The 25,094-nt window shown below is 45.8% G+C and overlaps 1 protein-coding gene across 2 annotated transcripts in view; it reads right to left on the bottom strand.

Moving 5' to 3' along the window:
* LOC137431340 (transcriptional coactivator YAP1) overlaps nucleotides 1-16,067 on the bottom strand; it is a 56,576-nt gene extending 40,509 nt beyond the window's left edge. The window contains exons 1-2 of one of the 2 annotated variants that reach the window (XM_068122580.2): nucleotides 15,129-16,067; nucleotides 1,791-1,888 (exon numbers count right to left, since the gene is read on the bottom strand). In XM_068122580.2, coding sequence (XP_067978681.2) covers nucleotides 1,791-1,888; nucleotides 15,129-15,571 — 541 coding nt within the window. In that variant the 5' untranslated portion in view covers nucleotides 15,572-16,067. The remainder of the gene's footprint in view (nucleotides 1-1,790; nucleotides 1,889-15,128) is intronic. The other variant, XM_068122572.2, reaches the window with a different exon arrangement.
* Nucleotides 16,068-25,094: the final 9,027 nt, after the last annotated feature.

A 25,094-nucleotide genomic window follows, 5' to 3' on the forward strand; every position in this document is an offset into this window, starting at 1 on the left:
TTATTATGTGTTTTAGGGTAAGGCTGTGTCTCCCATTAATTGAAATACTCCATTGCACCAGTGAAAAGAGATAGATTCCCTTCATTCCCACTCCCAACACTTCCATTCCCCCCTTTTCGTCAATTGCAATTCGCATTGCCAACTGCATGTTGGGCGGTTTTCCCTTCATCCGCCATTGACCACGAGGCAGGGTTGGGGAAGAAAGGCGGGTCCCCACCTCGTCATAGAGGGGAGGAGTGAGTCAGCCCCACTCAACCAACCACGAACAAGGGGTTGGACTTGGAGAGGGTGTGGAGAGAAACATCGAGGAGGTTCGCGAAGGTTGAGGGGCGGGGCCTATATAACCCGCAGGCAGGGCATGTCCAAGGCAGATGAGCTTTTACAGGCAGACGAGAGGGAGCCCAAGCCGTTGAGACGAGAGGAGGTCCAAGGCAGATGAGCTGAGAAGAGAGAGGGTCCAAGAAAGAGCTGAGTTGTGAGGTCCAACAAGCAGAGATCATTCAAGGAAGCACCAAGCCTGCTATTCGTCACCTTGCTCGCGAGCGGCAGCGTCTACAGCAGCAGCAGCAGCAACGCTCGCCAACCGCTTAGGGACCTGGACGGCAGTTCGGAGCAGGGCCGCGAAGGAACGGCGGCTGCCCAACGTGCGGATCGTGCTGCCGGACCCAGTGGACTTTCCTCTCCTTCCAGCCAAATCCTGTCATCATTCCCCGTGTGAGTCGTCTTCGTTTGTTCTGTCCTGGGTAGGTAATTAAGTCTGTATAAGCTAAAGATTGCACTGTGTCACCTGCGTCTTATGTGTTGTAAATAAACGTGACTGCTTTCTTTTTGCTTCCTACTTATATGTGTAAATAATAAATCCAATTACTCTTCTGTACGTCTTCTCGTCTTATTCCTTTTCCTCTTTGCATTCGGTCGTTTTAGAGTTTTCCAGATTGGGCAGCTGCGGTGCGATACGGCCAAAGTTTGGGTGGAATCGGGTTCTAGTCGGGGAATAACTGTTCGGTCGCGGTCATACCAACCGCTCGGTCAAAATAACATCTTGTCCGCGACCCGCAACAATATATATATACTGTATATATATATCTATATATATATATATATATATGATTCTTTATTTAATTATTTATTTTAAACCTTCAAAAGAAAATGTGTTTAATTAGTGATTCATGCAAAAGCATGCCCAAAAAGCCCTTCATCATGGTGTCACAGGAGTGGGAGGAAAAAAAGGGGGTGGCGAGGTTTGGGGGTGTTGAGGAACTGTATTAGTCAATTTTGAATCGAGCAATTTAAAGGGAAAAAGTGGAAATCTAATAATTTGTGGAACTCTGACTGGGCAGCCTGCATTGTACAAAGCCCTTCCTTACACACCTGAACTCCCATCCACCTACAAGGCTTTCATCTGAAGCATGACAAGAGTACTGCTCTTCCCTCGGGGCTGGCTCCCCTGCCTCACATCTTGTTCAGCTTGACGCAGTGGAAACCTAGGCCTTCAATATCATTAGAATCTCGTTTTAAAACCGTTGAAAAACAGGTTGTTCAACTTGGAATGAAATTGGAATGAGATAAGCCCAAAAATGTAATGATGCTACCCAAGGTGAAATATCGTCCAGTGCTATAAAAGTAACCTCAAGTCATGGGAAGTGGGGAAAGAACAACTTGTGTAAAATTTTGAGCAAGTGAGCTGGGGCTACATTATTAAAATGTCTTATTAGGCTACCTGCATTACCTTTTTGCAGTGTCACTATTTATGGATGTGACAGTGTCACCACCAAAACCACAGTACTCACCAAGACAGATGGAGGAGTAGGATGTGAGATTATTGGGTCCAGAGCGATGAATCAACCTCTTCCGTGGATCATCCCATGTCGTTGCCTGGGTGTTGTGACTGGAAGATCATATAACCAGATTTTAGGGGATAGGGAGGGAATAATGAATGACATAAAACAAGACAATAATGGTAAAAATGAAATAGCACATAAATATGCCTAACAAAGTACATCGAGAAGGTTATTATGATACGAAAGGCGATGATCATTTTTTGACCGTGGTAATCATATCTTCACACACTTGCATGTGTTCATTAATCACAAGGGTGACAGATTCATATCAATATATTAAGAAGCTAAGATCAATCTTAACACAAGCCAAAATATTCTCATGTCCAACAAATTTCTCACATTGACCTGCATATTATTGTTGCAAGGAATGGGAAACGTTGCAATATGTGCTATAACGTCACTTGGTAGAGCGCAAACCTCCGCCAGGCTGAACAGTTTGTTTTGTATCCACTGATAGGCCGGATCTGGATTCAGACCTGAACCAAAATCTAATCGGCTTGTTCTTGTCACCTAGTCAACTCATTCCCCAAGTTTAGTCATAACTCGTCCATAACTTTTTGAAATATCATGTTGTATATCGCTTTTCTTCCGATCTCTCAATGTTGAAGAATCACTTTAAAATTATCTGATCCGGATCCGGATTCGAATCTTCACCAAAATTTAATTAAGTCGTCCTTGTCACATACACAACCTCTCCACCACGTTTCGTACAAATCCGTCCACAACTTTTTGAGATATCTTGTTCACAGACAAACAAACAGACAGACAACGGCAAAAAACATAACCTCCATCCACCATGGGTGGCGGAGGTAATGAATGACAGAAAACTGTCAACAGCTCAACCTCCTCATTTTCAAGCAAAAGTTGGAGTTATATGCACAGGGATGCACAATGAACTTTGGCGGAGAAGGAGGTCATTTGGCCCACTATGCCTGCACTGCACCAACCACAGAAACCATCACACATTCACACACAAGCTACCTACAAGTCCTGCCAAATATCCCTGTACTTCTCCATCTCCAATGCTTTTAGGTACCCATCTAATTCCAATTCAAACTTATTTACTATTTCTGCTGCCACTACTTTTCTTGAGGACTATAGGGAGACTATTTCATGCATCAACTACTCTGATTGAAAGACCACTGCCATGATTATTACTGTCCTAACTCTCAACTTTCCTTGGAACAAAAAGTTATTTACTTTACTTCCTGGCCCTGGGTCAAGGCAGCATAAGAAAGAAGTATGGACATATGGAATGGACATGGGAGCAGTGGAGGTTGAATAGACAAAGGACATGTGGGCAGACAGAAAAATATGACACCGCATGGTAAATGTGGGAAAAGAGTACAGGTGGTTTGGAGACAATATTCAGTACAGAGGATAAAAACATATCAGGAATTTCACAAATTAATGAGGAAGGATGTCATTTTGAGGAATTGAGGGAATAACATGATGAGGGAGACACAAAGGCAATTCAGCAGATAGGCAAAGAGGTGTACAAAAGAGTGGAGGTGTGCAATCAGCATTACAAGGTGTGCTGTGGGTTGATAGCCGAGTAAATGCAACTTTGTATTTCTTGCAAGGGATAAATGGCTGGGAGGGAAGTTGGGTTCAGACTAGATATGATGTGGTATAGAAAACTGTTAGGCCACCAACCAGTCTGCAGCAGAGAAAAATCAGACCCTGCACATCAGATTCCTGCTGAAAGAGGGGGACAAAATAGCAAGAAGGAGCCCAAAAGGGGGAGTGGGGGCATCAAGCACATGCAATGGTTGCCAACCTTAAATGGTGAGCGTCAAGCAAGGAAACAGCAAGTACCATTTTAAAAAAGTCTTTGGTATGACTCGGCCGAGGTTCAAACAGCCGTCTTCTCCAGACTCAGATTGGACGCTCTAACCATCACAGCACCGAATGACTTTGCCTCCTTGCCTGGGAGGCCGTACACATGATCGAATCAGGAAACATCATGGCAGATTTTTGTCCAATAAGCTCCAAACGCTCTACCTCTTGTAGAGTTAGCCATATAGCATTCATGTAGAGATAGAGCAAATGTGTTGGACTCCAGACAATGAGTGATATATTCCTGGTGATTGACCCATTTCTATCATTCTTCAGTTCGATGGACAAGAATGCAGGTGCAACCTATAATTAATAACCGGTCAAAGGGACTTCCGGCTCAGACTAGAGATATCTGAAAAGTGATACAGAGTTTATAAAAAATAAAAATAAAGGAATTCCCGTTCTGGGTTCCTTCACATCAAACATCAACTTCTCTGCTCGCTCGGAAAGGCGTTCTAAAGCGGAGGATGCTTGTTCTGAAATTGTCTTGTTTAACATTTTAAATTAATTGTTGCTGTTAATTTGTTCCTCTCTTACATTTTCTGTCTCATCCTGTGCCTGCACAGGTGTTTTGTGCTGGGTTTGTGTGTTCTTGTTCGGGTTGTGTGATATTGTGGGCATCGTTCAGTTTTGTTGCTTTGTTTCTGCTTCCTTATTTTCTGTTCATCCATTCCTCTGCTGGTTGCCCCACTGCTCCAGTTGGTGTTGCCATTTCCCCTCTGTGAACTTACCCTTCAATGGACCTTGATTTTGCAGAAAAGAAAATGCCCAAAGATCATTAATGTGAACCAGAAACAGGATAAGACCCAGGCCACTGACTTCGACATGAGACTCCAACGATATCGAAGATATTGTTGCGGATATGAGAATGGTTTTTTTTTTTTGTTGTTGTTGTAGTGTAAATTGTTGTAAAGATCACCCTTTGTAAATGTCATGATCCTTGTAAATACCTCCGTAGTGTAAAGGTCAAAGGGCGTCTCGGTAGTTATTCCATAAACACCACATTGCAGGACACGATAAAACCCTTGTTCAGTAGCTTATATCTTATTATGTGTCTTAGGGTAAGGCCTTGTCTTCCATTAAGATGACACTCCATTGCACCGAGTGAAATAAGAGTAGATTCCCTTCATTCCCATTCCCAAAACCTCCATTTCCCCTTTCGTCATTGCCAGGCCTCAATTGCCATTGCCAATTACATCCCCTCCAATTGCCGCCATTGACCACGAGGCAGGGTCGGAGGAGAAGGGCGTGTCTCCACCTCGTCATAGAGGGGAGGAGTGAGCCAGCCCCGAACAACCAACCGAGCACGAGGGGTTTGGTTTGAGAGGGCGGAGGAAGAGCGTTTGGGGGAGGTTCGCAAAGGTTGAGGGGCGGGGCCTATATAACCCACCGCGGGGCGTTCCCCAAGAGGAGATGAGTCCAAGAGAGGAGCTGAAAGGCTTAGCTGAGCTGCGTGGTGAGGTGGAAAGGAAAGAGCTGGGTCGTCAGAGCAGGGCTGAGTTGTGAGGTTCCAAAAGCAGATCATCCAGGGAAGCACAAAGCCTGATATTCGTCACCTTGCGCGCCAGCGGCAACGTCTACAGCAGCAGCAGCAGCAACGCTCGCCAGCCGCTTAGGGGCCTGAACGGCAGTTCGAAGCAGGGCCGCGAAGGAACGGCGGCTGCAGAACGTGCGAATCGTGCTGCCGGACCCAGTGGACTTTCCTCTCCTTCCAGCCAATTCCTATCATCATTCCCCGCGTGAGTCTGTGTCTTCGTTTGTTCTGTCCTGGGTATTAAGTAAGCCTGTTAGATAAGTTAATAATTTGCACTATGTCACCTGCGTCTCATGTCCCTGTACATAATCGTGACTGCTCCTTTTTGCTTACGTGTACATAATAAACCCCGTTACTCTTCTGTACGTCTTCTTCTTCCTCTTTGCATTCGGTCGCTTTAGAGTTTTCCAGATTGAGTATCTGTGGCGCGATACGGCCAACGTTTGGGTGAATCGGGTTTAGTCGGGGAACAACTGTTCGGCCGCGGTTATACCTCCGCTCGGTAAAATAACATCTAATCCGCGGACCGTAACAATATGATTGCATCTTGGTGTCCACATTGCTTTCGAGCATGAAGCAAATCCAGCAAACAGCCAAGGAAAGGACTCTAGATTCCATTGGCCTGTAGTTGAATGACCAGAGCCTGGTGCAATACGGTTCTCAATGATCAGGAGATTGTAAATCGAGATGACTCTGAACAATTGAGGTTGAGAGTTAAAAAAGGGAAAATAAAATTATAAAAGGAATGATTGCTGAGTTAGCATTAGGAGTATGTCTCGTGTGTTGTATCGAGCATAGAAGCCAAATTAATGATCTGATAAGAAAGAGATGGAGAAAGGTAGGCCTTGAAGTCTGCTAAGAGAGAGAGAGAGAGAGAGGCCCTCATGCATGGAGTTATAGGTGATGATGTCAATACCTGTAGCTAAGTTAATGGAAGACCACTCTATGAGAGAGATCGAGTGTAGACTGTAGAGTAGACTATGCCAGTCCACCTTGTTGGGCTGATAGACATGGCACTCAAGGAAGACGGTCAATGAATGGACAATTTCACCAGAACATGATCTGATGAGCTAAACGGAGTCGATGAGGTACACGACATAAAGCTTGGCATTGCTCGATCTCGTTAGGAGAGTGAACCTGTCAGTGAGATCTGCATTGGAAAACTGACTAATTGGTTCAGAGCTGCTGCTTCACAATTTGGCTGCTCTGCTATGTTTGGAGGTAATAAGGCCCACACCATGCCACACCACATGGAAGCAGTTGAAATTACCGCAAACGTCGAGGAACAGGAAACAAGTAAGAGTATGTAGGAGGTAAATCCCTGTCCACAGAGAGGCCTCATAGAGGTGTCGATGTCATTTGGGGAATGATGCAGGACAGACAAACAAGAGGTCATTGGAGAGTGGAAGATCCAGCCAGAGATATTCCAAGGTATTAAAAGGGGAAAGTGAGGTACAAGGACAGTGAGGTACAGGTACAGTGAGGTACAGTGAGGTACAAGGTACAAGGCAAAGGGTATTAGGAATGTTGTGAGTCTCCATCTCCAGTGTGTGGGACAGGCCTTTCAACATGCTGGAGAGGATATCAATGAAGATAAATATAGGATTATGGTCCAGCAGATACATTTGGCATGCTGTTGCGATATGTGGAATTGAACATATGGTAAATAAAGTGTGAGGTGGAAGAGGAAGGGGGAGGAGTGATGGTGCAAGATGAAGCAGTGCAATGTGGCTTCAACTGCTGCTTGTTACATGCAGCAGGAACTGATGGGGACACCAGTGTTGTAGCATCAACTAGGCAAGCAATGTGAGGTGGACAAGGTGCCGGAGGTATGGATGCAGGGGAAGATGGCTGAAGGTGAAGGACCTGCAGAAATCTTAAAAGGGAGCGGAGGTAAAAACCTCAATATGAGGAAGGACGGGAGAACTATATGAGTGAGTAATTTTGTGAATGATGTGTATAATTGTGTGAACTGAATAATTACATGTAATGTTTGAATATGATTTCGGTGGACTGCACAATTTTCCAAAAATAAAACAACAAATGTGCACAAATTATTTTAGAGCTCAGATTTTCATTTTAAGGTTGATATTCAGTGATGAAAATGTTAACAACTGATGTCTCTACACCTTCCAGCATGTCTATTTTTTAAAAATAATAATAAAATGGTTTATTCAATTCCATGTACCGCAACAGCATGTCAAATTTCTTGTGAATTATATCACGAGAGAGAATTAAACAGAAAAAATGGATCATTATTTAAAAAATTATATATATATATATACACACACGTACATGTTGAAAGATTTGCAGCTCAGGATTCATATTGTAAAGCACAGCACACTGAGCAGTAAAATAATTTTAAATTCTTTATTAATAGCCTGACGTTTCAAGAACAAACTAGTTTTCTTCCTCAGAGGCGTTGAGTGTTATGTTTTATATATTTATATATATATATATATATATATATATATATATATATATATATATATATATATATATATATATATATATATATATATATATATATATATATATATATATATATATATATATATATATATCTGTGCAGTATCTGTCCTGTGTTGTGTTGTGTTGTCACTGAACTACTCCCTCAAACTTTTGTGAAATACTACAAAACTTCTGGTATGCACCTACCTCTCCCGTGTGTATGTCCTTAGGGTATTTCGTTTTGAAAATTGTTGAAAAAATGTTTTTTTTTAAAATAATGTTTTTGGAAAAAAATTTTTTCCCACTTATATCTTCAACTTCAATTGTTTATAAAATGTAATATCACGTATATAACAAATACATTTGTGCAAAATAATTGTTTGTATTATGATTGGTGTAAACCATGACAAAACAGCAACTCAGGTACAGTCATCTATCAAAATACCTGCATATCTGGGCAATATCTGTGTTGTCACTGAACTACTTACTCCCTCAAACTTTTGTTTCCATGGTTGTGAAGTGTTTTTAATAACGTGGTGGTGGTGTGTTTTGAATTACGTGGTGGTCAGGTGTTTTGAATTACGTGGCGGTTAGGTGTTTTGAATTACTTGATGGTGAGGTGTTTTGAATTATGTGGTGGTGAGGTGTTTTGAATGAAGTGGTGGTGAGGTTTTTTGAATTATGTGGTGGTGAGGTGTTTTGAATTACTTGAAGGTGAGGTGTTTTGAATTATGTGGTGGTGAGGTGTTTTGAATGAAGTGGTGGTGAGGTTTTTTGAATTATGTGGTGGTGAGGTGTTTTGAATTACGTGGTGGTAAGGTGTTTTGAATCATGTGGTGCTGAGGTGTTTTGAATTATGTGGTGGTGAGGTGTTTTGAATTAGATGGTGGTGAGGTGTTTTGAATTACGTGGTGGTCAGGTGTTTTGAATTACGTGGTAGTGAGGTGTTTTGAATTATGTGGTGGTGAGGAGTTTTGAATTAAGTAGTGGTGAGGTGTTTTGAATTATGTGGTGGTGAGGTGTTTTGAATTACGTGGTGGTGAGGTGTTTTGAATTACGTTGTGGTGAGGTGTTTTGAATTACGTGGTGGTGAGGTGCTTTGAATTACTTGGTGGTGAGGTGTTTTGAATTACGTCGTGGTGAGGAGTAATCGTCCCAAACTTCAGGTCTGCACTTACCCCTCCTGTATGTATATGCTGAGGGTTGTCTTTTTTAATTTTTTAACTATTTTTTCAACCTAAATTGCTTATAAAATGGAGTATCACAAGCACTACAAATAAATTTGTGCAAAATAATTGTTTGTATTATGATTGGTCTGTAACGACGCATGGTGAGGCGAGCGTAGCGAGCCGAGCCAAGCTAGTATATATATATATATATCTATCTATAATTCCAGTAATCTCTGTGTGTGTGTGTGTGTGTATGTCTGTGTGTCTGTGTGTTTGTCTGTGACCGCTGTTTCTCGACAACCACGGGTCCGATATACTTTAAACTTGCCAGATATATTGCTGGGGACCTGAGGATGTGCCTTTTCAAGGTTTCATATTAATCGGAGAAGTAGTTACCGAGCTATGTCCAAAAAACGATTCAACCAATCAGAGAGCAGCGAGCTATCACGTGTGCCGAACGTGGCGAACAGACTCTGCCTCGGACGGCACATTTGAGAGCGTATTCATTTATTTCACGTTGGCAAACTATGTTGGCGTTAAACTATGTTTTAAAACTAATTAAAACTAATTTGCGATTCATCGTAACTGCGATATGCGACCTTCCGGACAGTCAAATGAGGACGTCACTTCCGGACTTACGGATAGTCATAGTGACGACGTACTGATGCTGAACGTGGCGAGCAGACGCTGTAAGGTACGATCGATTGTAGTACACGTTTATAATAACTCTGCCGATACAGGCCCGATTAACTGCAGCGCCATCCGAGCTGCGGCGTCGGGACGATACATTCATTGTACGGTCACATCACGCACTTACGGGCACGCCCATGCATGCATGGGCGAAGACATTTTTTATTTTTTTTTTGGCAAGGAACGGGCACCCACGTACGGGCACGTCCTAGTATATATATATCCTAGTATATATATAATAAATAAATAAATAAATAAATAAATAAATATATATATATATATATATATATATATGTATATATATATATGTATGTATATATATATATATATATATATATATATATATATATATATATATATATATATATATATATATATATATATATATATATATATATATACATATATATATATACATACATATATATATATATACATATATATATATATATATATATATATATATATATTTATTTATTTATTTATTTATATATATATATTGTTATGGTTTTTAGAACCTTCACTTTGTAAATTTAGTATTTAAATTTCCTATGTACATTTCCCCTTTAATTGGCTGTTAATTGAAATTAGTGCACCGTAGCTAGTCCATATACAAGCACGTAGGCCACCATAGAACCTTTCTATCGTTATTTCTTATTCTATGTAGTTTAAGGCTCTGTTTCCCCATTAGTTGACTCTGCATTGCACCGAATCAAATAAGATAGATCCCCTTTCAATTGCCCAAAACCTCCATTGCCGACCGCATTGCCAACCGCATTACCAACTACACCAGTCCTCCATTACGCACGCGGTCAGCTCGGAGAAGAAAGGCGTGTCTCCACCTCGTCATCAGAGGGAGGAGTGAACCAGCCCCGATCAACCAACCAAGGATAAGGGGTTTGGCTTGAGAGGGCGGAGAGAGAACGATCGGGCAGTTTCGCGAGCGTTCCAGGGTGTGGCGCTATATAACCCGTCGCCCGGAGCCTCCCACCGCAGTCCACCAGAAGAGAGATGAGTGAGCCGTCCACCGCAGCTGAACCAACCGCAGCTTTGAGACCACCGTAGTCCAACCCCCCTGTGACACGCAGCTTCGACCCGCTGCTTCGCGGAAACCAGATTGCTGTGGCATCGGTGGCCATCGAGGTCGAGCCCGACGTCCCGTGCGGGGGCAAGCTCCAGCTGAACCTTCCTCCCCTTCCAGCCATTCGTTCCTGCCTTCATTCCCCATTTGTGTAAGTCTGATTGTCGTCTGTTTTGTGTGTCTTGTCCTGGGGTATAAGTAAGCTTGTATAGGTAAGCTAATATTTGCACTGTGTCTTCTCCTCCTTCTGTCTTTCTTTTCGTATTTTTCCTTCTTCCTTGGTTTCTTTGATTGTGTACATAATAGTTAGTAATAAATCCTGTTCTTCCTACCTTGCCTTCTTTCCTTCACATCCGTTCGTCCTTGTCTTTTCCCTCATTGAATACCTGTGGCACGATTTGGCCAACGACTAAGAATCGGGTCTAGTTCTGTTAACGGTTCGAGCCGCGGGCTGCCATCCGCTCGGCAAATAACATCTTGTCCACGATCTCGAACGAGGTCGCTCACCTGCCTCTCCGGAGGGAGCTGGGCAGCTTCAGGACTCACGTCGGTCAGTCATAGACAAGGGGATTAATCCCCCTTTGGTAAGGGAAAAAGGGCCGACGTTGAGATCCGCAACAATATATATATATATATATATATATGATCATAATGAATAATTTTGCAATGAAGAACAATTTGGGTTCAATATTATATTTATATTGGAATTAAATAATTAAACAACAATTAATGATCCCTAAACAATATAAGGATATCAAAAAATGAATCAACAATATATAAAGTTAAACAAAACAAAGGGATAAAATAGTTTAATAAGAACTGAATAATGGAGAAAAGAAAGAAAAAAAAGAAAGAACAAGAAAAAGCAATCAGAGATTGCAGACCCTCGTCAGGACGTATTTGTGTGGTGTATTTTGTGGGGTGTTTATTAGCTGCTGTTTGTGTGGTTTTTGACTGTAGATTGATGTTCAATCCAATATGGCTGCCAAAACACGTGACCAATGACATCATCAATTTAATTGTCCCATATCATTTTTGTGTGGATCATGCTCAAGAAATTTCAAACTGATTGGATCAAGCGTTCTACTTGTCTAATTATGACATCATAATGAAGGCACCAATGACATCATCATGCATATATGTTGGGGACGTGACACCAATGACACCATGGGGAGTACTTGACAATGAGGCGTTAAATTTTTTTCCATGAAGCAGTTTCAGAGATATAGAGGTGCAAAATTTTTCAGTTTTTCCAAGATGGCACCCATACCACATGACACATGATGTCATGATTATCATTTTAAAAAATTCTGCAGGAGAAAGCGCTCCTGTGGTGAAGATTTATTGGCAATCGGACCAACGGTTGCAGGGAAAAACATACTCACGTTCTGTGCGGACAAAGACAGACAAACAAACAAATGGACCCAAATGCAATACCCTTTTCTCTGGCGAGGGTAATGAGGATTACACTATAACATAAGTATAAAAAAATGTCCGTACACACATGCTAACATCGTGTTACTTTGAGTGGGCGCAATTCTGACAACACCAAATCCACTTCTCATTTAAAATGTGAAGCAAGTAAGGTGAACCAAGAATGTGAACCATGCATTCACTGTTCTTCAAATGATTTTGAGTGTTCCACTGTCGATAGGTGTTGCACATTTGGTCGGTAAGAAAGGAAATATTACTTTAAAAATAGTGAGCTAGTCTCGAGGCGGTAAACCATGACGTCTCAATAGACGCAACACATGGAATTTACTATAAGCATGTTTTTCAAGATTCTCCACATGAGCTTCACACTTTAAATCATTTTGAATACAAACACCTGAAACTTTCACCGTTCTTACATTTATGGAGCAGACCGTTTCTGATCCACACAATTGGCTCATTTGGTGAATCCCGCAGGAATGAAATATCCATTTTGACATATTTTTTCTGGGTTTAACCCCATGATATCGCTTTGGGACTATTTTGAAAGGTTATTGAATGCTAATCTATATCTATATAAATGCAAGTTGCGCGATTGTGTCTGAACGAGGTAAACGTCGTAAACACAGCACGTATAACGCTGAATGATACCTCATTTAAGAGCTCTTGTATCCGGACAGTGCATGCAGAGATCTACAAATATCAATATTCACGCAATTTAGAGTTATGTGCATTTATGTGGTGCACATGGGTGGTGTATAGGCTCAGAGTCACTGGTTCACATACCTAACAGAAGCAATATATATATATATATATATATATATATATATATATATATATATATATATATATATATATATAACCACAAACTATTCAGTCAATTTCATCCAATGTATAATTTCCTTTCTGTCAATTTACTTCACCGAGAAACCTTATGCAGTCAGTTTGTGACTTATGCAGTCAAAGGACATTCCGAGCAAACTCCATAAAAACTCCACATTCTATTAGGAACAAATTTCTGTACAACAGCCTGATGGAAACGTGTTATCTGCTAGTAATAATAATAATAATAGTGAGTATAACACCTTGTGTAACAACAGCCAAATCTCAACTCATTGTCTGTCTCCATTGTCATTTCACACATCTACATGTCTATCTCTATCTCTATCTCCCTCCGTCCCTCTCCATATACAGCTATTACAATACTCTCAGGTGTCTTCTCCACATAATATGAGTATTTGGATGTATTACCCTGCACTCCTTGAAATAACCCAAGCAAATACAACACCCTTTTGAATTATTGTTCACAATTTAGAACGAAAATGTGTGACAGTATAATGTTGGATAAGTTATATGCCTTCCCAATATTTTGTCATTCCAGTTGAATCCAGGAAAATAATGAGCATCCTGAAGTTAAAGGGTTGATTTTATGTTTTGGTATTCCTATATGTGACTGTAAACCTCCACTATGAATGCTTGTTTATTATTAAGCCTAAAATAGACCTTTCCCCGTCCCTGTATTATCCCCGTCCCATAAACTCCCCCCCAAGCCCCATCCTTCGTTTGGTTATTCCTGGCTGTCTCCCTCAGCTGTTGCTCCACAATCACCCAGGCCCTGAAGAAAAATATTGAATTCTCTCGTAGTCGCAGTCATTCCACAACTGTTACTCAAAGTCCGACTTAATTCATTGCAAGATCGGTTTCTATCGTTTTTGTTAATGTTGTGCTGGAGATATATGTTCGGATAATGGTGGAGTAGAAGCAAAATTTCGTTTCCAGTACAAAACTTGACAACCAATTTACCAAAAAGAAAATGTAATGAAAAGAAAATATAAATCAGGTCCAGGAATGTCTTAATTTCGACGGTTGTGAAACTTACTACTGATAGCTCATGTAAACACCGAGAGGCCATGATAATTGGAGATGAAGAATGGAACTGGATGAAATAAATCAGTTCTCTATGATATATATATATATATATATATATATAAAACAAGTGTTGGCTTAGCGGTTAGGGTGCCGGCCTGGGATCCTAGGATCCTGGGTTCGAATCCCGGTCGATCGCTGAATTAACACCAGTGGGGTTGACTCAGCCTGTCATCCTTCTGAGGTCGGCAAATTGAGTATCAGTTCACTGGTAATTGCCTGTGTGTCGCATGAGGCGACTAACAGGGTTGGCGGCAGGAAGGGCATCCGGCCATAAAACATTGCTTCAAAAAGGGGACCATGGTGCCCCAAAAAAGGCCAACGCCCACTCTGCGGGGAAAAATGCCCTCTAAAGGCGGTTCTAACAGTAGGACACAGTGGGACCCCTAAGGCCCACCAACTAAGGCCCTGGTGTTGGGCTAGCGGCTAGGGTGCCGGCTTAGGATCCTCGGATCCTGGGTTCGAATCCCGGTCAATCGCTGAATTAACGCCAGGGGGGTTGACTCAGCCTGTCATCCTTCCGAGGTCGGCAAATTTGAGTACCAGTTCACTGGTAATTCCCTGCTTGTCGTTAAAGGCGGCAAAAAGGGTTGGCGTCAGGAAGGGCATCCGGCCGTAAAACATTGCTTCAAAAAGGGGACCGAAAAACAACAACAACCACAGTTCCCGAAAAAGGCCAACCCCCGCTTGCGGGGAAAAATGGCCTCTAAAGGTGGTTTTTTAACTAAGGCCGACAGACGGTGCGCCGGGTTTAACGTCCATCTGGAGGACGGCACACAAATCGAGGCCGCGTCCTGCATGTGAAACACCAGGATGATGGTTTGTAGTTCATGGGTCGAGATTCGAACCCAAAGTGGACGGCTCAGAGTCAATTTTGCGCACCTTCAGGCCATCCTGCCAGCGTACCTGTGTGCATTGGTCACACAAAAATGACAGATCATCAAGAGCCAATATGAATGAAAGTGGGCAGCCATTTCAACGTCAATTACCTCCGTCGCAAGCCACAATGGTTAAAGGTATCAGTACAGTGTAACTCAGTGTCAAAATCGCCTGCAACATTTGACCATGGGACAAAACAACCGATACACCGGGTTAAAAAGGGAAGGACAGATCTACATAGACAGTCAGACTGTATGTCCCTCTTACTCCCACACAGTTGTTCTCACTCTATGAAGTATCGTTGTCCAGAAGGTGTTACGGCTACTTCCCATCCTTGAGGTAACAGCGGCTCCTCCGCAACATCAGATCCACCGTTGGTTGCAGATCCCGGAGCATTGAGCTGAAGAGACGCCGGAGAGGAATGCGACCGGGCGTGATAATGATGGACAACGTTCTGCTGGGGTAGATGCAGTTGATGTAGCTCGTTTTGGAAATCCCTCGCACTTGCCAGGAGATCTGCGCTCCTCTGCCTATTCGACATAGATCCAGAGGCTGGCTCCCTAAAGAAGGACGGAGGAAGCTTCCTCAGCCTCATGGGCAGTGACCCAGGATGGCGAGCGGACACCAGAGCGTCGGGGTCCACCACGGCACGGAATAACATCTCCAGTTCGCTTTGGGAGTCGCCACGGACGTGCAAGACCGGTGGTTGTACTCCAGGATTCGACTCCATCGCGGTCTCGCTACTTGTACCACTCGTTTCGCAGGGAACAGCTGTTCTGGTATTCCCTTCGCCTCTCTGTTTATCCGGCTACTCTTCTTCCGTCTCGCGAACTCTTCTCTTATTCTTCTTCTTCTTCCTTCTCGCGAACTCTTCTCTTATTCTTCTTCTTCTTCAGGTTCTCGCGAGTCTCTCTCTCTTTTCCCTCCTTTATCACATCCGTACTTCTCCGCTTGTCGACTTCTCCTATGCTATGCAAAGCAGTATGCAAATCCTAGAAAATGAAAAAAAAAGAAAGAAGCGCGAACTTAAACTAGGTAGGACCGGTAGGAATAGGAGATGAGCCGGACTCCTAACGTCCGAGGCCTATCCTGTAACAGACTCTAAACTCCAACAAGTATTTACAAAAAGAAATAACTTGGAGCGACTTTCGGAAACTTTCCTTCTGGTTGTGGCTTCGCCCAGTCCCTGCCGCGCCCCAACTCGTCCTCCCTCCGCCGTCCGGGCCAAACTGCATAATTCAGAAATGACGTCATGGAGATAAAGCAAGATTGTGAAACGAGACACAAGAAGATTCCATTCGAGCGAAGGAAACAAAGTAAATACGTTTCATGCAATCATGGACTCCTACATGCTGGATAATGTGGATGATGAGGAAAAGGGAAAGTGGAGGTGAATGTGGGAACGAAGGGTTGATGGATGGATGGATGGAGGAGGAGGAGGGGACGAGGAGAGGAGGGGAGGAGGATGAGTGCAGCATTCCAGTGCAAACTACGTGGGCGTATTGCCACGTGTGGTCTGGTCTCCTCTCTCCTCTTCTCTCTCTCCTTCACCGTCCTTGATAGATGATAAGTCACCATCAACAACTCCTCTTTACTGCGATGTATTCTTAGTTTTGCCTCGTGAGTCATCGACAATTCTACATAATACGTATGCGTGTAATGGCAGAATTTTAAATCTCCATAACATGATTGTAGCAAGTATAACTACACTACACGTGTCACCTCCCTTTATATATTATCTCATTATCCTCCGACATTTTTCTCCCAAAGAGTAAAGACCACCCTTTCTCTAGATTTTCTCAAATTTTCTTTTTTTCTCATTGAACTCCTTCTCCAACCACCCCTCCCAGCCACTCCCGCAAACCACTTATACCAGGGTAAGTGATGTAAAGTGGACCTTATGGACATGTTATCATACTACTACTACTACTACTACCACTAATACCACTGTTACTACAACTAATACTACGACTACTTATACTACTAACACTACTACTACTATTACTACTACTTATAATACTTTTAGTACTACTACTAGAACTAATACTACTATTACCACTAATACTAGTACTACTATTGCTACTGCTACTACTACTACTTATGCTACTAACGCTACTATTACTACTACTACTACTACTTATACTACGTTTAGTACTACTACAAGGACTAATACTACTATTACCACTAATACTAGTACTACTATTGCTGCTGCTACTACTACTACTTTTACTACTAACACTACTATTACTACTACTACGACTACTTCTACTACTTTTAGTACTACTACGAGGACTAATACTACTATTACCACTAATACTAGTACTACTATTGCTACTACTACTGCTATTACGACTACTACTACTTATACTACGAATACTACAACTACTAGGACTAACACCATGACTACTACTACCACTAATACTCGTACTACTATTGCTACTGCTACTACTACTATTACTCATACTGTGGCGGACACAAAAGCCCACTGGCGTGGTGACATCATTCCACGCACCAAGTGGGCGGTGGCCACGCCCGAGGGGTAGGCGTGGCCTCATGATATACACCGGGCGACCAGCCCGGAGCTTTTCAGTGTTACAGTGGAGTCTTACAATAAAGATGTTTATATGTTACCGCTTGTCCGCTTCCTCCTTGCTCACAAGCAGCGCGCGTAACGCCGCGCTTTACTGGTGACCCTCGACGTTGGATCTGCCGTAGCGATCCTTCCGAACACGACGCCATTGCAATGGCCAACGACAAGGCAATGGCGATTAAACTTCCCGAATTTTGGGAGGCCCAGGCCGAAGTCTGGTTCGTTCAAGCCGAAGCCCAATTTCAGCTTCGGCGCCTCACCAACGACGACCTGCGCTACTGCCATGTCGTCGCCTCCCTCGGGCCCGGCACGGCCGCTCGAGTTGTGTCCGTCCTTCGCCACCCACCGGACGGCCACAAGTACGAGGCACTCAAGCGGCTACTCCTAGCCACGTTCGGCCTCTCGGACGACGCACGGGCCGACCGCCTCCTGGATCTCCCCGAGCTCGGTGAGACGCGCCCGTCGGTCCGAATGGACCATATGCTGTCACTGTTGGGCGACGAAGCCCCCGGTTCGCTATTCCGGGCGCTTTTCCGGCGCCAACTTCCAGCGCAGGTTCGCCTCGCGTTGGCCGGGACCGAGCTAACGGAACCTCGAGCATTGGCCGCCAAGGCGGACAGGTACTTCGCCGCTTCGGACACGCGGGCGAGCGTCGGCGTGGCCGTCACGGCCCTCGACGCTGATGTTCAGCAGCATGTTCCACAGCATCAGCTTCTACAGCGCGCTGATGTTCAGCAGCATGCTGATACGCACCTCGTGAACGCCGCCACGCCCCGCCCACCGCCGCGGCGAAAACCGCCACCGCGGGGAAACCCGCCAACTCCACCGGCCTGGCGGAGCCAGCCGCGCTCCTCCAGCTCCACCACCTGGTGCTGGTTCCACGCCAAGTTCGGCCACGAAGCTCGGCGGTGTCATCCGCCGTGCTCCTTCAACGGGTCGGGAAACGCCCGGGCCGGCGCTCAATAGTGGCGATGAGCGCCGGCCGTTCGAGCAGCCTGCTGTTCATAACGGACACCTTCTCCGGGCGCCGTTACCTGTGCGACACGGGAGCGCAGGTGAGTGTCATTCCCGCCGGCACGTCAGACAAGCACGCCGCGGGTGGGGGCCCCGCGCTGCTTGCCGCGAACGGGACGCCCATCCGTACGTACGGAAAACACTGCCTCTCTCTGCGGTTTGGAGGGCAGGTTTTCCGATGGACGTTCGTCACCGCCGACGTGCCCATGGCACTGCTTGGCGCGGACTTCCTGTGCGCTAATGGGCTCCTGGTCGACGTCAAGCGCAGACGGCTTGTCCAGGCCGAGACGTTCAGCTCGCTAGCTTGTGCGTTGCCCAGCTCAACGAGCGGCTTGCCAAGCGGCTTGCCGAACGATTCGGTTCCGGCCACGTTGGTCTGTACGCTTCCGGCAGCGGACGCATTCACCCGCCTCCTCGCCGGCTTCCCGGCCCTCACGCGGCCCACCTTCTCAGCGGGGGCCGTCAAGCACGGGGTGGCCCATCACATCCCCACCGTCGGGCCACCGGTCTACGCCCGGGCACGCCGCCTCGAGCCGACGAAGCTGGCGGTGGCAAAAGCGGGGTTCGCTACCCTGGAGCGACTCGGCATCGTTCGGCGCTCAGAGAGCGCTTGGGCGTCGCCGCTGCACATCGTGCCGAAGCCCGGCGGGGGATGGCGACCGTGCGGGGACTATCGCCGTCTCAATGACGCCACGACTCCCGACCGCTACCCTGTCCCCCACATTCAGGACTTTTCCGCCCGTTTGGCGGGCAGGTCCTTCTTCTCGAAGGTGGACCTCATACGCGGCTACCATCAGGTCCCCGTCAGGCCGGAGGACGTCCCGAAGACGGCGGTCATCACGCCATTCGGACTCTTCGAGTTCCTGCGCATGCCCTTCGGTCTGAAGAATGCGGCTCAGGCGTTCCAGCGACTGATGGACAGCGTCCTGCGCGACTTGGATTTTGTCTACGTCTACCTGGACGATATCCTCGTCGCCAGCGCGTCCCGCGAAGAGCACCTACGCCACCTCCGCACGCTCTTCGAACGCCTGGGCCAGCATGGCCTGATTGTGAACCCCGCAAAGTGCCGGTTCGGCGCCGCCACAATCGATTTTCTGGGGCACCGTGTCACCAGGCACGGAGCCGTCCCCCTGCCGGCCAAGGTGGAGGCGGTGAAGGGGTTTCCGTGCCCCCGCACGATCAGAGGGCTGCAGGAGTTCCTGGGCATGGTGAACTTTTACCATCGGTTCCTGCCCCGTATCGCCCAGCTCCTGCGCCCCCTGCACGAAGCTCTCCGAGGTAAGCCGGGCAAAGGCGACGTTACCTGGACCGAGCAGATGGACACGGCGTTCACGGGCGCGAAGCTCGCCTTGGCTAACGCCACCATGCTCGCGCACCCGGCGCCCGATGCACCGATCGCCCTCACCACCGATGCCTCGGACTACGCGGTGGGCGCGGTGCACGAGCAATGGGTGCATGGAGCTTGGCAACCGCTGGCATTCTTTAGCCGGCAGCTTCGCCCGCCCGAACGCCGTTACAGTACCTTCGACCGCGAGTTGCTCGGACTTCACTTGGCGGTCAGGCACTTCCGCCATCTGCTCGAGGGCCGGGCGTTCACTGCCTTCGTCGACCACAAGCCGCTGATCTTCGCGATGGGCAAGGTCACTGAGCCGTGGTCAGCCCGGCAGCAGCGTCACCTCTCGGCCGTGTCCGAGTACACGACGGACATCCAGCACGTCGCGGGGAAGGACAACCCGGTGGCGGATTGCCTTTCCCGGGCCGTCACCCACGCAGTCCACCTCGGCATCGACTATGCCCGGATGGCAGCGGACCAGGCCGCTGACCCCGACGTCCAGGCCTTGCGGACCGCCGTCACGGGCCTCCGGTCACCGAGGTGCCGTTCGACGGCGCGGGCGTGGCCCTCTTGTGCGACGTCTCCCTCGGGCGTTCTCGCCCCATCGTGCCCGCGGGCTGGCAGCGCCAGGTGTTTGACGCCATCCACGGCCTGTCCCACCCGGGCGCGAGGGCCTCCCAAAGGCTGATCGCCGACAAGTTCGTCTGGCATGGCCTCCGGAAGGCCGTCCGCGGCTGGGCCAGGACGTGCCTCGCGTGCCAGCGCGCCAAGGTGCACCGGCACACCCAGGCCCCGTTGGCCCCGTTCACGGTGCCGGAACGCCGGTTTGACCACGTCCACGTGGACCTGGTGGGACCTCTGCCCCCCTCGCGGGGTTTCACCTACGTCCTCACCATGGTGGACCGCACCACCCGGTGGCCGGAGGCCGTGCCCTTGGCGTCGACAACGGCGGCCGATGTCGCGCAGGCTTTCATCGCCACCTGGGTCGCCCGGTTCGGCGCCCCCTCAGACATCTCATCCGACCACGGCCCCCAGTTCACCTCGGAGCTCTGGGGGGCGGTTGCGCAGGGGCTCGGGGTCCGGCTGCACCGAACCACGGCCTACCACACCCAGGCTAACGGCCTGTGTGAGCGATTTCACCGCTCATTGAAGGCCGCGCTCCGGGCCACCCTCCGTGACGGCGGCTGGGTCGACAGGCTCCCCTGGGTCCTGCTGGGCCTCCGGACGGCGCCCAAGGAGGACGTGCGCGCATCCGCGGCGGAGTTGGTCTTCGGGCAACCGCTGCGGGTGCCGGGCGAGTTCCTCCCCGACTCCACAGCACCATGGTCCGCGGCACAGCAGCGCTCCGCTCTGCAAGAGACCGCCCAGAGGTTCGCCCCGGTGCCAACGGCATGCCACGGGCACCCACCGACGCACGTCGCCCCGGAGCTTCACACGGCGGAGTACGTCTTCGTCCGCCATGATGCCCATCGGACACCACTGCGGCCCCCGTACGACGGGCCTTTCCGCGTGCTGGAGACCGGGGCGAAGCACTTCACCCTGGACATCGGCGGTACTCCTGACCGCGTTTCGGTAGACCGCCTCAAGCCGGCCCACCTCGATGTGGACCATCCACCGCCAGTGGCCCGACCCCCACGTCGGGGCCGCCCTCCTGCGGGCGGACCCCCGGCACCGCCCAGCCCCGCCGCCCCCCGGTCCTGCACCCATCCCAGGGGCAGCCAGGGGCATCCCACCTGGCATCCCTGCACCCCGGACGCCGCCGATCGCCAGGGGGCGCTTCGGCCGGGTCATTCGTCTGCCCCGCAAACTGGCCCTCCAGGTGCGCGGGAATTCTGGGGGGGGCGCGTGTGGTGGACACAAAAGCCCACTGGCGTGGTGACATCATTCCACGCACCAAGTGGGCGGTGGCCACGCCCGAGGGGTAGGCGTGGCCTCATGATATACACCGGGCGACCAGCCCGGAGCTTTTCAGTGTTACAGTGTAGTCTTACAATAAAGATGTTTATATGTTACCGCTTGTCCGCTTCCTCCTTGCTCACAAGCAGCGCGCGTAACGCCGCGCTTTAATACTAGTAATACTACTACTACTACAAATACTACCATTAAGCTATTAATAGTACTACTAATATTACTACTACTAATACAACTTCTAATACTAATACTCGTACTCGTACTACTACCACTAATACTCGTACTACTATTTCTACTGCTACTACTATTACTACTACTGCGACTGTTACTATTATTCATACTAGTAATACTACTACTACTACAAATACTACCATTAAGCTATTAATAGTACTACTAATATTACTACTACTAATACAACTTCTAATACAACAACAACAACCACAGTTCCCGAAAAAGGCCAACCCCCGCTTGCGGGGAAAAATGGCCTCTAAAGGTGGTTTTAATACAACTTCCCTGCTAATATTACTACTACTAGTACTAGTACTACTACTACTACTACTACTACTACTACTATGATTACTACTAATACGACTTCTACTAATACTACTACTAATACTACTACTACGAATACTAATACTACTAATACCACTACAATAATAATATGACTATTACTACTACTACTACAACAACTAATACCACTACGAATGTTATTAATACGACTAATAGTCCTACGACTACTACTACCACTACTACTTCCACTACTACGAATTTAATGGCCCTAATTATTTTCACCTTCTTGCGGGATCAGCCAACGAATGTTTTGAGCCAATATTTCATGAAGCGCTGGTCAGGCCTGACGGTCGACAGAAGGTAGTATAGGTAGTCGTGTGTTGTAATTTGTTCAGGTTGCGAGTGATAACTCGTACATTCTTCGGGAAATACACCGTGAGAACTTTAATGTCCACCAACAACTAGTGCTGGTAGGCAGCTCCTCAGAATGTAGCCTGGTCCACCTGCGTGGGGTCGGGTCCTTCGAATGTAGAAAGGTCCACCTGCGTGGGGTCGGGTCCTCCGAATGTAGAAAGATCCACCTGCGTGGTAATCGGGTCCTCCGGATGTAGCAAGGTCAACCTGTGAAACACCTTCGGCCTTCAAGGTGACCGTTAAAAGCTGGCTCGACATTCAATTTAACTCCCCTAATAAGTCCTACAACCCGCACGTTTTATTTCATAAAAATCTAATAAATCACAAAGTGAAACACAAGGAAAGAGCCATTTAATTGGCCCATCATGTTTGTGCGGTCTACCCAATACCTTATCAATTTGTTTATCTTTTTATGTTCGGTCACCATGGTGACAAGGACAAGCTTACTGTGTCCCAGTTAAAATAATGGCTGAACGATACTGGTGCTGCCTTTTAGGGCTTCAAGCACCAAATTATAACAGACAGGTTTACAAAACCCAATTGAGGTGAACAATTCTGCAATTGTTAAAACACCCCACCTCTCCCAAAATTTTGTTTATGTGTCCATCTTGTCTACCCCTTACGTTCTCACTTACCCCTCATCGTTACCTGTATCCCGTTCGTCCGTCCCCATCTATTTTCTCCCATTATGTTGTGTCCTGATCTGTTCTGTGTCCGAACTCTTCCACGAGCATTGACCATGTATATAAAAACAACAACAACAACTATAAAGCGGACAAAATGCATCTGTGAATGAATTAGACTAAAACAACAAGAGTTGGTCTAAAACAAATACCGTAGTCTAAAATAAAATTAATCTAAGACAACAAGAGTTAGTGTAAAGCAATTACCGTAGTCTAAAATAAATTCGTCTTAAACAACAAATTGGTCTGAAGCAATTACCGTACCGTAGTCTGAAATAAAATTAGTCTAAAACAACAAGAGTTAGTCTAAAACAATTACCGGAGTCAAAAATAAAATGAGTCCAAAACAACAAGAGTTCATCTGAAACAATTACCGTATGTTAGTCTAAAATAAAATTAGTCCAACAATTACTGTATGTTCGTCTAAAATAAAAATTAGTCCAAAACACCAAGAGTTCATCTGAAACAATTAACATATGTTAGTCTAAAATAAAATTACTCTAAAACAACAAGTTATTCTAAAACAATTACCGTATGGAGTCCAAAATAAAATTAGTCTAAAACAACAAGTTAGTCTAAAACAATTACCGTATGTTAGTTTAAAATAAATTAGTCTAAAACAACAATAGTTAGTCTAAAACAATTACCGTAGTCTAAAATAAAATTCGTCTAAAACAACAAGAATTAGTCTGAAACAATTACCGTACCGTAGTCTGAAATAAAATTAGTCTAAAACAACAAGAGTTAGTCTAAAACAATTACCGTAGTCTAATATTAAAATTAGTCCAAAACAACAAGAGTTCATCTGAAACAATTACCGTATGTTAGTTTCAAATAAATTAGTCTAAAACAACAATAGTTAGTCTAAAACAATTACCATAGTCTAAAATAAAATTAGTCTAAAACAACAAGAATTAGTCTGAAACAATTACCGTACCGTAGTCTAAAATAAAATTAGTCTAAAACAACAAGAGTTAGTCTAAAACAATTACCGTAGTCTAATATTAAAATTAGTCCAAAACAACAAGTTCATCTGAAACAATTACCGTATGTTAGTCTAAAATAAAACGAGTCCAAAACAATTACCGTATGTTAGTCGAAAATAAAATTAGTCTAAAATAACAAGAGTTTGTCTGAAACAATTACCATAGCCTAAAATAAAATTAGTCCAAAACAATAAGAGTTCATCTGAAACAATTACCGTATGTTAGTCTAAAATATAATTAGTCGAAAACAATTACCGTTTGTTAGTCGAAAATAAATTAGTCTAAAACAACAAGAGTTTGTCTAAACAATTACTGTACATAGTCTAAAATAAAAGTAGTCTAAAACAACAATAGTAGTGGGGCGGCTTAGCCCAAATATTCAAAAGAATTGTGCATTTTGTGATACAAGCACCAAATTTGGCACAAATGTACATTAATATGTTGCGAACATTTTCAGATACTAGGGCATGCCCGTACTATATATATGCCCGTACTATATATCTATCTAAAATTATATCCCCCCCCTCTATTTACATGAAATGGTTTGGTCCATTCGCAACGCCAAAGCGAACGGCGAACGGCTTGCGAGTACAGTGACAATCCCCCCCCCTCTATTTACATGAAATGGTTTCGTCCATTCGCAACGACCACAGAACCCCCCCCTCTATTTACATGGAATGGTTTGGTCCATTCGCAACGCCGGCACACGCGATCGTTCGCTGCTCTCTGATTGGTTGAATCGTTTTTTGGACATAGCTCGGTAAGTAATTGTCCGATTAATATGAAACCTTGAAAAGGCACATCCTCGGGTC

The sequence above is a fragment of the Myxine glutinosa genome, chromosome 1, assembly GCF_964187855.1.
Source record: "Myxine glutinosa chromosome 1, kmMyxGlut1.1, whole genome shotgun sequence".
Classification (NCBI taxonomy): domain Eukaryota; kingdom Metazoa; phylum Chordata; class Myxini; order Myxiniformes; family Myxinidae; genus Myxine; species Myxine glutinosa.